The sequence below is a fragment of the Fistularia commersonii genome, chromosome 30, assembly GCF_037954325.1.
Source record: "Fistularia commersonii isolate RoL2024-O1a breed Wild chromosome 30, RoL_Fcom_v1.0, whole genome shotgun sequence".
Lineage (NCBI taxonomy): Eukaryota > Metazoa > Chordata > Actinopteri > Syngnathiformes > Fistulariidae > Fistularia > Fistularia commersonii.
Window position 1 is genome coordinate 12,462,501 of NC_141313.1, and position 14,249 is coordinate 12,476,749.

General features: G+C 45.8%; 1 protein-coding gene across 5 annotated transcripts in view; it reads right to left on the reverse strand.

Moving 5' to 3' along the window:
- cspg5b (chondroitin sulfate proteoglycan 5b) overlaps window positions 1-2,594 on the reverse strand; it is a 10,845-nt gene extending 8,251 nt beyond the window's left edge. For 2 of the 5 annotated variants that reach the window (XM_086178525.1, XM_086178522.1), the window contains exon 1: window positions 1,940-2,594. In XM_086178525.1, the coding sequence (XP_086034651.1) occupies window positions 1,940-2,021 (82 nt within the window). In that variant the 5' untranslated portion in view covers window positions 2,022-2,594. The remainder of the gene's footprint in view (window positions 1-1,939) is intronic. The other 3 variants (XM_086178523.1, XM_086178520.1, XM_086178521.1) reach the window with 3 other exon arrangements.
- Between the last annotated feature and the right edge of the window lie 11,655 nt (window positions 2,595-14,249).

Below are 14,249 nucleotides of genomic sequence, written 5' to 3' on the forward strand. Positions count from 1 at the left end.
AACTTCAGGATCTTCACCTCTGCTTCCTCCAGCTCTGCCTTCTGTTTTTTCCACATTTCCTGTCATTCTGATGGATACTCTCTTTTCCACCTGTTCATACACACCTTCAAAAGACAGCTGTTCTTCCAGGACACACCTGTGTTCACCTGCTGTGGATCTACAGGTGATCCCCTCATCTACAGTGTGTTTTACTAAAAAAAAAGGTAGGAATAATTGAAGGGTTTCCCCCAAAGTCTTCTGCCCATGGGCTGAACCAGGCTCTGCTTCGAGGAGCAGAACGAGTCCCTGTGTCCCGAAGGGTGAAAATTGAACCCTGAAGTTGAGGACTGCCATGTAATGGGGCTGTGGTGATGTGGGATTAGGCACAGTGACTGACTAATGTGCTCTGGTGACTGGGGCTGGTCGAGGATTAGATTAGGATTTAGAGCTCTAGGTTAGCTGACTGCTTGGGCTCCGCACACCGGAGAAGACGTCTACCTCCGGTGTGTGGAGCGTGTAGGACACGTACAGATGCATGGGGGGAACCAAGTTCTGCAGATATCAGCGTTCAGTTCCAGAGAGGTCCATTCTGAGGCCAAATGCCTGTCTAGAAGATGAGGCAGGGCATGGGAAAGAGAGGAGCTGCCGGTTCTCGGTGGTTGATTTCAACCGGGCACTCGACTCAGTGTCCTCTCTCCCACCAATGAAACCTCTATCTGGCGCCTCATTCAGGGCCAAAAACCCCGTATGAATGCCCCTTAAGTCAGGAAATCTGAGGGTGGCTGAGGAAGTGCTCATTCCAGTTGGCATGGTGAGTTGTAAGGAGGTAACATGTTGAAAGGAGAGCCGGATGGAGGAGACAGAGCATCCAGTGTTTGCCCTCGGCCTTCTCTATTGAATCCATCCCAGAGAGCTTTCTGCCAACTCGAGGGAGGCAGAGTGGCCAGCGTTTGAAGGCTCGGTCCAACTCCATCCTGTGAGCAGAGGACAAGTGTGCCTGCTTGGGGGTTCGATTTGAGCCTTGCACCTGCCTCTAGCTGCTGCTCTAGCTGCACCTTGCCATCCCCTGTCACCATGGTAACAAGTTTTACCTGAGGTCCCTGTCGCTGTATATATTCCTGCAGCCTTAAGCCCCGCCAGTGGGACATCAATCATGGCCACAGATGCAGACAGCTGTGGTTGCAGCTACAGCATGGCGAAATGGTTGTGGTTTAGTGGTCGTCCATTGAACCGTGGGGAAAGTTCTTCACAGAATCCTGGTGCTTAAGGGCAGCATGCACGTCTGGGCAGCCAACCTGCAACACTCAGCCCCAACCTTTCAACTGTCTAGTGAGAAATGGAAGTCGTGGAGATGGGAATGCTGATGAGCGACATACCAGCATTCAGACACATACACGCGCGCGCACACATGATGGCCACCTATATCTCCCTTGTGGTCAATGGGGCGGAGACGCCCCGATACTGTTTACAACTCAATAAGTCAGAGTTAACGCCTGGTTTCACATTCGGGGCATCACGTGTGTGTGTGTGTGTGTGTGTGTGTGTGTGTGTGTGTGTGTGTGTGTGTATGTGTGTGTGTGTGTGTGTGTGTGTGTGTGTGTGTGTATGTGTGTGTGTGTGTGTGTGTGTGTGTGTGTGTGTGATGAATCCGCACGACCTCCGCGCGTGCATGAGCCCTCCTGTTGCTGGGCAGCGGTCCCTTCCCTGGGGACTGCCTTCCCAGGGACGGGCGACTGCAGAGACCGGCGGAATCCGCGTCTTCAGCTGCGGTTGCGCCCGATCGAGCCTTTGTCTGAAACCGCGCACCGTCACGGACGTCCAGGTGACAGTCGGTCATCAGCTGATCGATAAGGGTTCGTTGAGCGTTTCAATGACGTCATCCGACTTGGAGCCGCCGCAGGTGACGGGTTATCCGTGCACGCGTGCGCTTATGTGTAACCCATAACCTTCGGGCGCTTACCGTGAACAGCCAGGGGGAGGAGAACCAGGGAGATTGTCAGGAGGACCTGCCACGTCTCGAGGCGAGCGGCGGTGCGCGCCATTCCGTGGGGATGTTCCTCCGCCGACCTACACTCGGGTCTTCTCGGCTGTAGTCCAACGGCTAGATCCTGTTCGACGACAATCCGCTCGGCAGCTCTCCAAAGTTCAGATTTCGCTCCTTCTCGTCATGCCACGGTGGCCCCTCCGAAATCCTGCGGCCTGTCTCGCGCGCCAAACAACGCTCAGACGCTCGGGTTTGGGTACATCGCGTCGAGCGGCTCCTCCGCACCCTCTCCCAAACACTGTGCGCTCCTGCGGGTAGAGATCCTGGAGATGGAGGTTCTGCAGGCGAGACGGTGAGCCGGATCCGTCTGTGCGCTTCAGCCGCCTGCTGTTAAATCACCTTCTCAGGCTGCGACGACCGACTGCGACGCACAGCGCACGGCGCGCGTGTCAAAGTGACAGCGTGTGCGCGTACACCCCCCGCAACACACATACACAAGGAGCCTTTGTGTGTATGTATGTATGTGTGAGTGAGCGGGAGGTTCTAGTGGCGTCACTCCAATTTAGATGACACCATCTTCCAGTGTGTGTGTGTGTGTTTGGGGGGGGGGGGTTGTCAGGAGCTGCAGGGGTCGCGGATAGGTGTGTGCGCGTGAACGCGTGCCCAACCAGAAGGCCTGATAAGCCTCTTACTGTTATAGGCTTCAGACAATGGCATCTGCTACTATCACACACACACACTCACACACACACACACACACACACACACACACACACACACACACACACACACACACACACACACACACACTCCTAAAATACCGTTTCCGTCAGTTCTCCTCCACCCACACAAACTCACCCTCAGCACTGACAGGACTACATTCTGCAAGCTGGTCGTTGGTTTGACTCTCTTACTGCCACATCAAGCCCCCCCCCCCCCCCCCCCCACACACACACACACACACACATACCCACATGCAAACACTGGAAGTGCAGGGATACATGCAGCCTTATTTTTACATGATCAGATGTGCAGGCCAGAGCCGAGGATGCAAGGTGTCAGTGGACACCCATAACCACATTCACAGACACACACACACACACACACACACACACACACACACACACACACACACACACACAGACAAGCACAGCTGCATAGCAGTGTGAGTTGAACATTAATTCAACATTTAATATTTCTGCCTGGCATGATACACACCTGGGCCAACCTAACCCTGACCCCATCCACACTCATGCATCATCCACAAACCTCCAATCTCAACATTGCAAATTCTTTGGCGGTGGCAGAGGGAGAAATATGAGTCAAGAAAAAGTGTTTGTTCATCTGTGTGTGTTGGCATGGAAAGACATGTCTGAGCCCTGAAGAGAGGGAACTGAAGAGTGGTGGGAATTGAAAAACAGAAAAACGCACACTGATTTCATGCCAAACAGAGCATAATGAAATTGCTCTGCAACCGTCTACTGAGAGCACCCAAACACTCACACACACACATACATAAACAAATACGTATACGCAGATGCACACAAATCTGCAATGATAAATAAACACAAGTATGTAAAGGTGGTTCTAGATGTCACTGGGATGGAAGTGAGTAAATATGTTCTGCTTTGTTCTGGGGGATGGAATGAACAGATGGATCTGACTGAGAACTAAAATGGAAGAACAGCACACCTGAGTCCCGGCCAAACTGTGAGTGTGTGTGTGTGTGCGTGTGTGTGTGTGTGTGTGTGTGTGTGTGTGTGTGTGTGTGTGTGTGTGTGTGTGTGTGTGTGTGTGTGTGCAAACATATCTTGGGGAGTGCATGTTGTTCTTTGGGCCATGTTGTTTATTTCCATCCTGTACCTGTGTTGAACAGTGAGGGGTGGACAGGATGTACAACCTCCCCCCCCCCCAACACACACACAAAATCTCCAATCCCATCTGTTTCTAGTTCCAATCATCTGTCCAACAGGTTCATCATTCTTGGAGACCCCAGCCTCATCTAATTTCAAGGTGCAGGTGGGACGAGATCAGAGGGGAGCTCTGTGACCCTCCTTGTTACTATAGTGATGGACAGGCTGACAGGTGAGCTTAGATAGGAATCTCAATGGACCATGATATTTGCAGATAATATTATGATGTGTAGTGGGAGCGGCAAGCAGGTTGGGGAACATGTAGAGAGGTAGAGGTATGCTCTCAAGGTTAGCTGCAGCAAGATAGATTACCTGCGTGTGGATGAGAGGGACCAAAGTGGAATGGTGAAGCTAAAGGGAGTGGAGATGTAAAAGGTAAGGGATTTTAAAAAGCCAGGGGCAGTCAAGAGCAAGACAGAAGGTCCAGAGGAGGTGGCTAAACATGTGAAAGAAGGTTGAAACAGATGAAGAAAAGTGTCAGGGGTGATAAAAGTGTAGCAGCCAGAAGGAAAGGAGAGGGAGAAGATGGAGGTGAGAGTGGCCATGATGTTTGGTTTTGAGACACTGAGGAGAAGATGGGCAGCAGAGCCAGAGGCAGGAGCGATTAAGATGCTGAGGTTCTCTTTGGGTTTGAGGAGGAAGTGAGGATCAAGGAGTCCATCTGAGGGAGAGCACATGGTAAATGTTCAGGAGAAAAAAATCACACTGATAGGGATGGTGAAGATGTGGGTAGAAGGATGCTGAGATTTGAGGTGCCAGGCAGGGGGTCTAGAGGAAGACCAGACAGGAGGCTTACGGATGGAGGAGAAGAGGGAAGTCAGTCAGTGTGAGAGAAGGGGATATGGAGGAGAGGGTTCGATGGAGGAGTTTGATTTGCTGTGACGACCCCTCAAGGGAGCAGCCAAAAAGAAGCAACTGCTTCGCTCCCCGGCTTGACTTGAAAAAGAAAAAGAGATTGTCTAAATTAACACCATTATTGATTTTGCCTCAGCAGTGACACGATGACTCACTAACTCTGATTTCTACTAAACCTGCATCAGACTCTATCGTAGAGTCTAGTCTTCCTCCTCAGGAATGTTACATTTTATTTCTCCCTGTCAATCGGGAGTTTTTGATGTGTTGTCGCTGTCATTTTAGAGGGTTAGTAAAACATCTCCCTCAAAATCAACAGCAAAACAAACAGACGCGCCTATCCTGCTGTGGTGAACATCACAGGAAGTTACTCCCATCATTAAAAGGCAGTCGACGGAGGTGTTGTTTCAATGTTTGTCCACTGGATAACGCTTTAGTTCCGGCTCGGGCGGGGAGCGCCAGGTTCAAGCGCGAAGCAGTCAGTTGACGCAGTCAAAATGGCGCCCAAGCTGTTATGCAGGAGGAGGGTGTCTGCTCCTTGCTGCCCCATAGGTTTGCAATCTGTTGTTTTGAATAGTAAATACAGTTTTTTCTTAATGATCATCATAGTGCAGATGGATGACAGCCTGGCATCTGTTTTTTATGCAACGTGATGTACCAGCCCCACCTTTGCCATTAACCAGAAGATTGTGATTGATGTATTGAGAAACCCAGGACATAGATTGATCTCTTTAACTTTGTAACTGAAGAAGCCTCTAGGATGGGAGGAGGATTACCTTCAAGGAGAGACTGGGGAGTTTCCTGTATAGAACATTAGGTTGGTTTGGGAGGGCACAAATCTCAGTTGAAAGGGTTTGTTATCTATTCTAGCTATGCACAAGTGCTTTTATTCAGCCTCAATACTTTATATACGGTATGCTTGACTGGGAATAAGACTGTCAGTTCACTGTGACAGTGTGGCAAATGTGCTGAATTGGATGAATGTTGAGTGATTGTTTGACACAATAGAATAACAGTGGCGCTTCATCTGTATGCACACTGAAGGCCCGTAAATATGCTGCAAGAAGAGAAAAATGTCTTTTTTTTTCAAGATGGCAAGATCAAGAATAAAGTTCACTCTGGCACTGACATTTGATCATTGGAGAAAGGCAGGTGCAGAACTCCTTGAAGTACTCATAAGCCCTGCCCACTGCAGCAGACTACAGGCACGCAGGGCATTGTGGGAAATTTGACAGAAACAACAGTGCAGCAACGGCGCGGTGACTGGCAGAGGCAGATAATCATGTTGGTGGTCGTCTCACAGTGTTTCATGTGAGCATGGAGCTGCTGCTGGGATGGATTTCCTCCTGCCAAGGTATCACTCTTCTATATCTGTACACCCTGCTTGGCCTTTGCCACTTTGTTGCAAAGGTATCACCATGTTTTGCGACAGATGCTCTCCAGAATTTCTGTCCATCTGCAAGTCTCTATACGCCAACAGGTGTGTTAAATAGTCTCACACTTTATCATTTCATCCTCTACACCAGGGGTGGCAAACATACGGCCCGCGGGCCAGAAGCGACCCGCATGGAGATTTGATCAGGCCCGGGGGATAATTTGAAAGTGAAAAAATGCATAAAAGACAAGGATTATTTTTTTTTAAGTTAAATGCAATTCAAGAATTTGGCTTGGGGGCGCACTATTTTGGTCAGAGTGGAAGACAAGCAGCATCACTGAGACAGACCAATCAGCAGACATTATCAATGCTGCTGCTTGTTACGATGTTGTTTCTGCACTGTTCTCTACCTTTCCGCTACTCCCTCATTAGCCAAAATGTCGTTATCAAAACAGAAAAAAAGTAGATAAAGAGTATAGAATTTTCAAAGAAAAATGGACTAAGTCCTATTTATTTACGGAGACGCACGGGAAACCTTTGTGCTTGGCGTGTTTGCAACAAGGCTCGGTATTTAACGAATATAATATACGGCGCCACTACGAGACTCATCACTGCGAAAAATATGACAGCTTGCAAGGACAACAGAGAAGAGAGAAGATCAACCAATTGCTGGCGGGTCTAAGGAAACAGCGGTCCACTTTCACCGATAGTCGAGAAATCAGTGAAGCGGCGGTAAAAGCCAGCCACCTAATTGCTAGCGAAAATGTGCATTTTTATGTTAGTCAGCAGCTTCCCTACAAAAGAGTATGGTGGGATCCCTTTCTTTATAAGTAAAGTGCATTACAACATTTTTTAATACCAATTAACAATGTTAAAGTTTTGTGCCTTTGTACGATCAGTGGGATCAGTTGCAATGCATACATGTGAATGATAAAAGTAAGTTACTCATTTGTCTAAGGTAAACGAGGTGTTTCACGTAATGTTTTATAAAATGATTGTTCATTAAATTCTAAGATTTTCCTAATGTCTTTGTGCTTCTTTACACCAAAGCAGAGGAAAGACATGATATTTTGTTTATTTATTGCTGAGTATGCTATCATTTTAATGGTCCGGCCCACTTAACATCTACCTTGGCCGTATGTGGCCTGCCATGAGAAATGAGTTTGACACCCCTGCTCTACACTATCCGTCACTCTATAGCCGTTGTCAACAGTGCAAAAGCAGGAATGAAAATGCTGCTGCTTTTCTGCATTAGCCACGCCCACTTTATTATCCTGATCACACAACAGTTTTCAGACACACTTGTAAAAACTTTTGCCCATATGTGTCATGAGCTAAAAGAACGGAAGGCCATCATTTTACTCTGGAGCCCTGGAGGCAGGAACAAGTTTTTTGCTCCTGGTAGACAATATAGAGGCTTTAGGAAGCATCTCCCTCTTACTGCTCCACATGAGTGTAAAACGCTGTGTCAGTAAATATGCAGTCTGCATAGTCTGGTTGATTCATGTATGAAATACGAGTCAAAATGGAGTGCTTGTAGTCTTTGAGTCTGTATTCAGCTGCATCGTCTTCAGTGCTAACCCCAACTTCAGCAGGAAGTGATTGTGTTGAATTGTCACTCTGCTGTAGTCATATAATGGCGCTAGTCCTTGGTGTAAAAAGGCTCTGAATGACACATGTGAACAAGTTTCATATATGTTTAAAATTATTACATTACAAACTTTCTCACAGAAAATCCCAAATTATAGTTGTGTAACAGTGATGTCAAGTATCCTAAATGCTAATTTCAGAATTGTAACCGGTTTGTCACTAGAATATGACTGAGGATTCAGAATATATTCTCTTTATGAACATGTTTGTCATGGCACCTTCTTGTTGGAGGGAGCTGCAACGGTGACATTGAGGAGTTTTGTCCTCAGTTGGACACTGATGATTGGACTACACTGTGTGCACCATTATTAGGCAACTTGTATTTTTGAGGATTTGTTTTGTTATTGTACAACTACAGTGCTCTTGGTCAATCCAAAATGTTAGCATAAACCCTCAAACCTGAACATTGAAGTAGTAAAAGGGAAGTTTTGGCTTTCTTAATAGAATATGAATAGAATAGAATATGTACACCATTATGAAGCAACTATTAGTGTGCAGAGTTTTTTAGAGATGCAGAATATCCCCAGAGATGAGAGAGGTCTGAATAGGTGCAGGCAACAGAGGGGATGAAGAAGTGATAGGCAGATTTGGTATACAGGTTTGGAACGCAGCAGGACAGATGGTGGTAGACTTTGCAAAAAGGATGGAAATGGCTGTAGCGAACACTTTTTTCCAGAAAAGACAGGAACATAGGTTAATCTATTTCTGTTAAGTGGAGGTAGGAGCACGCAGGTAGACTGCATCTTGTACAGACGAGGGAACCTGAAAGAGATCAGTGACTGCAAAGTATTTGTAGGTGAGAGTGTGGCCAGACAGCATAGGATGGTGGTTTGTAGGATGACTGGTGACAAGGAAGATCAAGAGGACAAATGCAGAGCAGAAAACAAAGTGATGGAAGCTGAAAAGGGAGGAGTGTTGTATGGTTTTCAGGGAGGAGTTGAGGAAGGCTCTGGGTGGTCAGGGAGAGCTTCCAGATGATTGGACAACCACAGCTAATGTTACCAGGAGATAGGCAGGAGAGAACTTTGTGTATAATCTGAAAGGAAAGTAGATAAGGAGACTTGGTGGTGGAATGAGGAAGTGCAGGAGTATATACAGAGAAAGCAGTTAGCAAAGGAAGTGGGATACTGTGAAGACTGAAGAGAACAGACAGGAGTACAGGGAGATACAGTGTAAGGTAAAAATAGAGGTAGTAACGGCAAAACAAAGGGCGTAGGATGACTTGTATGCTCGGTTGGACAGTAAGGAGGGAGAGAATGATCTATAAAGGTTGGCGAAACAGAGTGATAAAGATGGAAAGGATGTACAACAGGTCCAGGTGATTAAGGATAGATGGAAATGTATTGACAGATGCTAGAGGAGTGATGGGAAGATGGAAAGAGTCTTTTGAGGAGCTGATGAATGAGGAAAAGGAAAGAGAGGCAAGGGTAGAAGAGGTGTTTATTGTAGACCACAAAGTAGCAGAGATTAGTAAAAGTGAAGTGAGGGAGGCATTGAAGAGGATGAAGAGTGGAAAGGCATATGGTCCAGATGATATACCTGTGGAGGTGTGGAAGTGTCTGGGAGAGGCAGCGGTAGAGTTTCTGACTAGATTATTCAACAGAATCTTAAAAAGTGAGAAGATGTCTGAAGAATGGAGATAAAGGGTGATGGTGCCCATTTTTAAGAATAAGGGGGACGTGCAGAATTGCAGCAACCATAGAGAGATAAAGTTGATGAGCCATACAATCAAGTTATGGGAAATAGTAGTGGAAACTAGACTGAGTGCAGAAGTCAGCATCTGCAAACAGTAGTATGGCTTCATGCCTAGAAAGAGTACTACAGATGCAGTATTTGCTTTGATAATGCTAATAGAGAAGTACAGAGAAGGCTAGAGGGAGCTGAATTGTGTTTTAGTAGACCTTGAAAAATACATATGACAGAGTGCCAAGAGAGGAACTCTGATATTGTATGTGGAAATCTGGAGTGGCAGAGAAGTATGTTAGACGGGTGTAGGACATGTATGCTTGCTGCAAGACAGTGGTGCAGTGTGCTGTAGGGGTAACAGAGAAGTTCAAGGTGGAGGTGGTACTCTATCAGGGATCAGCTCTGAGCCCCTTCTTGTTTGCAATGGTGATTGACAGGCTGACAGATAAGGTTAGAGAGGAATCTCCATGGACAATGAGGTTTGCTGATGACATTGTGATCTGTTGTGAGAGCAGAGAACAGGTTGAGGAAAATCTAGAGAGGTGGAGGTATGCGCTGGAAAGGAGAGGAATGAAAGTTAGTTGCAGCAAGACAGAGTATGTGCGTGTGATTAAGAGGAACTCCTGTGGAACGGTGAGGCTCCAGGGAGTGGAGATTGAGAAGTTGGAGGATTTCAGGTACTTGGGGTCACAGTCCAGAGCAACGGAGAGTGTGGAAAAGAGGTGAAGAGATGGATTCAAGCAGGTTGGAATGGGTGGAGAAAAGTGTCAGGGGTACCATGCGATAGAAGACTATCAGCCAGAATCAAAGGAAAGATGTACAAGACAGTGGTGAGACTAGCGATACAGTATGGCCTAGAAACAGTTACAATGACGAAAGGTTCTCTTCGGGGGTGGAAGAGTAGTGGAAACTAGACTGAGTGCAGAAGTCAGCATTTGTGAACAGTAGTATGGCTTCATGTCTAGAAAGAGTACTACAGATGCAGTATTTGCTTTGATAATGCTAGTAGAGAAGAGCAGAGAACGGGTTGAGGAAAATCTAGAAAGGTGGAGGTATATGCTGGAAAGGAGAGAAATGAAGGTCAGTCGCAGTGAGACAGAGTATATGTGTGTGAATAAGAACGGTGGAACGGTGAAGCTACAGGGATCGGATATCAAGAAGGAGAATTTCGGGTAGTTGGTGGAGAGTGTGGAAAAGAGGTGGAGAGATGGGTTCAAGCAGGCTGGAATGGATGGAGAAAGGTGTCAGAGGTACTATGCGATAGAAGACTATCAGCCAGAATGAAAGGAAAAGTGTACAAGACAGTGGTGAGACTAGCGATACAGTATGGCCTACAAACAGTTACAATGATGAAAAAACAGGAGTCAGAGCTAGAGGTTGCAGAGATGAAGATGCTAAGGTTCTCTTTGGGAGTGACCAGGATGGATAGGATCAGGAATGAGTCTATCAGAGGAACAGCACACGTTAGATGTTTTAGAGAGAAGGTCAGAAAAGCCAGACTGAGATGGCTCGGTCATGTACAGAGGAGGGATAGTGAATATATTGGTAGACGGATGCTGGAATTGGAGCTGCCAGGCAGGAGGTCTCGAGGAAGACCAAGGAGAAGATTTATGGACGTAGTGAGAGAGGATATGAAGGTAGTTGGTGTGAGACAGGAGGATACAGAGAATAGGGATAGGCGGAGAAGGCTGATTTGCTGTGGCAACCTCTGAAGGGAAAAGCCGAACAGAGAAGAAAAAGAAGTTTCAGAATTATTATGCAACTAAATGAAAAACAGATTTTCCCATCTCACTTGTTTATTTTCTCCTGTTAAAGTGAGAATAATAAACAAACTCAAAATGTACAAATAAACATTGCTGAAATTTCAAAGAAAAAAAAACCCTTAACCCTTCTTTTCGATGATAATCACAAGCCTTGCTTTAACGGAGTAAGTCTCTTTCTCGATCTGGTCAGATCAACTTTGTGTGGAGCCACAACCACAGCCTCTCAGACACTGTCCAGGGAGGTGTACTATTTACCTTCACTGAAAATTTCCTGCTTAAGAAGGGCCCAAAAGCTCTCAATAGGGTTTACGTCAGGTGAAGAAGGGGGGCATATCATTAGTTTTTCATCTTTAAGGCCTTTACTGGCCAGCCACATGGTGGAGTATTTTAATGCATGTGATAGTGTTATCTTGCATAAAAACCTTCTTGAAAGATGCAGTTTTTTTCCTGTACCACTGCTTGAAGAAAGTGTCTTCTAAAAATTGGCAGGTCTGAGTTGATTTTGAGTCAATTTTCAACCCAAAAAATGTCCTACTAGCTCATCTTTAATAATACTGCCCATACCAGTACCCCACCTCCACCTTACTGAGTTGAAGTAGACCTCTGTATCCGTCACTCATCCAACCACAGGCCCATCCATCTGGTCTGTCAAATTCACTCTCATCTCATCAGTCCACAAAACCTTTGAAAAATCTGTCTCCACATATTTTTTGGTCCATTCTTGACATTTCAACTTATGCGTCTTGACCAGAGGTCAGATTTCAACCTTTCTTACCCTGGCCATGTCTCTGAAAACTGAATACCTCGTACTTAACACTCCAGGTAGGTTGTAGTTGTGGAATATGGCAGCAATGGACAGTAACAGATTCCTGGTAGCGTCATGTTTGATTCTTCACAAATCTAATTTGCGTCTTTTCTCCTCCCCACGTTTCTTGCAACCCTGTTGATTATTTGCAGCAAAATGTTCGTTGGTTCTGTGATGAAGCCCCAATATCTTATGTAATTTAAGAATGTTGCATCCCTCTGAGGGACTTTATTCAATTCTTGACTTTTCAGAGTCAGTTATAATCTCTTTTTTGGCCCATTTTTTCTGAGAAGAGTCTGCCTAATAATTTACACACCTTGATATAGGGTGTTGATCTCCTTAAGCCACACCCTCACTCATTACACAAATACACATGACCTGATATACATTAATTTCAATAAGCACTTAAGTTTATAAAGCTTGGAGTTAGAAATTATGGATAAAATTATATGGTCAAAATACAAATGTCTAATAATTGTACAGAGTGTAATAATCCCAGAAGTCTTGGAGAGGCAAGGGTAGAAGAGGTGACTATTGTAGACCACAAAGTAGCACAAATTAGTAAAAGTGAAGTGAGGAAGGCATTAAAGAGGATGAAGAGTGGAAAGGCATATGGTTCTGATGATATACCTGTGGAGGTGTGGAAGTGTCTGGGAGAGGCAGCGGTAGATTTTCTGACTAGATTATTCAACAGGATCTTAGAGAGTGAGAAGATGCCTGAAGAATGGAGAAAAGAATGGTGTGCTGTAGGGGTAACAGAGAAGTTCAAGGTGGAGGTGGGACTCCATCAGGGATCAGCTCTGAGCCCCTTCTTGTTCGCAATGGTGATGGATAGGCTGATAGATGAGGTTAGACAGGAATCCCCATTGCCCATGATGTTTGCGGAAGACATTGTGATCTGTAGCGAGAGCAGACAACAGGTAGGGGAAAATCTAGAGAGGTGGAGGTATGCTCTGGAAAGGAGAGGAATGAAAGTTAGTCGCAGCAAGACAGAGTATATGTGTGTGAATTAGTGGAACTTGGGTGGAACGGTGAGGCTACAGGGAGTGGAGATCAAGAAGCTGGAGGATTTCAGGTACTTAGGGTCAACAGTCCAAAGCAGCGGAGAGTGTGGAAAAGAGGTGAAGAGACGAGTCCAAGCAGGTTGGAATGGGTGGAGAAAAGTGTCAGGGGTACTATGTGATAGAAGACTATCAGCCAGAATAAAAGGAAAGGTGTACAAGACAGTGGTGAGACCAGCGATGATGTATGGACTAGAAACTGTTATAATGACCAAAAGACACCAGGCAGAACTAGAAGTTGCAGAGATGAAGATGTTGAGGTTCTCTTTGGGAGTGACCAGGATGGATAGGAATAGGATAGGAATGAGTTTATCAGAGGAACAGCATATGTTAGATGTTTTGGAGAGAAGGTCAGAGAAGCCAGACTGAGATGGTTCGGTCATGTACAGAGGAGGGATAGAGAATCTATTGGTAGACGGATGCTGGAATTGGAGCTGCCAGGCAAGAGATCTCGAGGAAGACCAAAGAGAAGATTTATGGACGTAGTGAGAGGATATGAAGGTAGTTGGTGTGAGAGAGGAGGATACAGAGAATAGGATTAGATGGAGAAAGTTGACTCGCTGTGGCGACCCCTGACGGGAAAAGCCGAAAGAAGATTCTTGAAATGGGAAGAAAGATATGGGTAGAGGCATGCTGCCACTCACAAAACTGCCAGTAAGGTTATTTGAAGTATTCTTACTAACTGGAACAGAAATAAGTAATGTTCAGGCCTCAGAACACATTGATCAGGTGTCATTTGACCCACTTGTTTGGTACTGCATATCAGTTCTGACTGGTGGTGGAGTTTTTGTTGTGTTATGAAGCTGTAAATACATACTCCTCACAGCTAGAAGGTCCCTGGTTGAATTCCCACAGGGGGCCTTTCCTGTGTGGGATCTCGGTGTTCTCCCTGTGTCAGTGGATTCCTCCCACAGCCAAAGAACTAGCTGGAGGTTCATTGCAGACTAACTCCATTGCATCCCTCATTATGGCATCGGCGGAAAGTGCTCTATAAATATATATAGTATTAATTAAGTCAAAATCATGTGTAACTGATTTGGAAGGTATGAAAGAATGTCAGGTAAAATGAAAATGTATATTTGAATGTGTGTGACTGCTGGGGCTGGTGGAAAGACAGGGCCAAAAAAATACCAGACATGAACATCACAGGCAGACAGATGAATAATAAAACCGGTTCCATA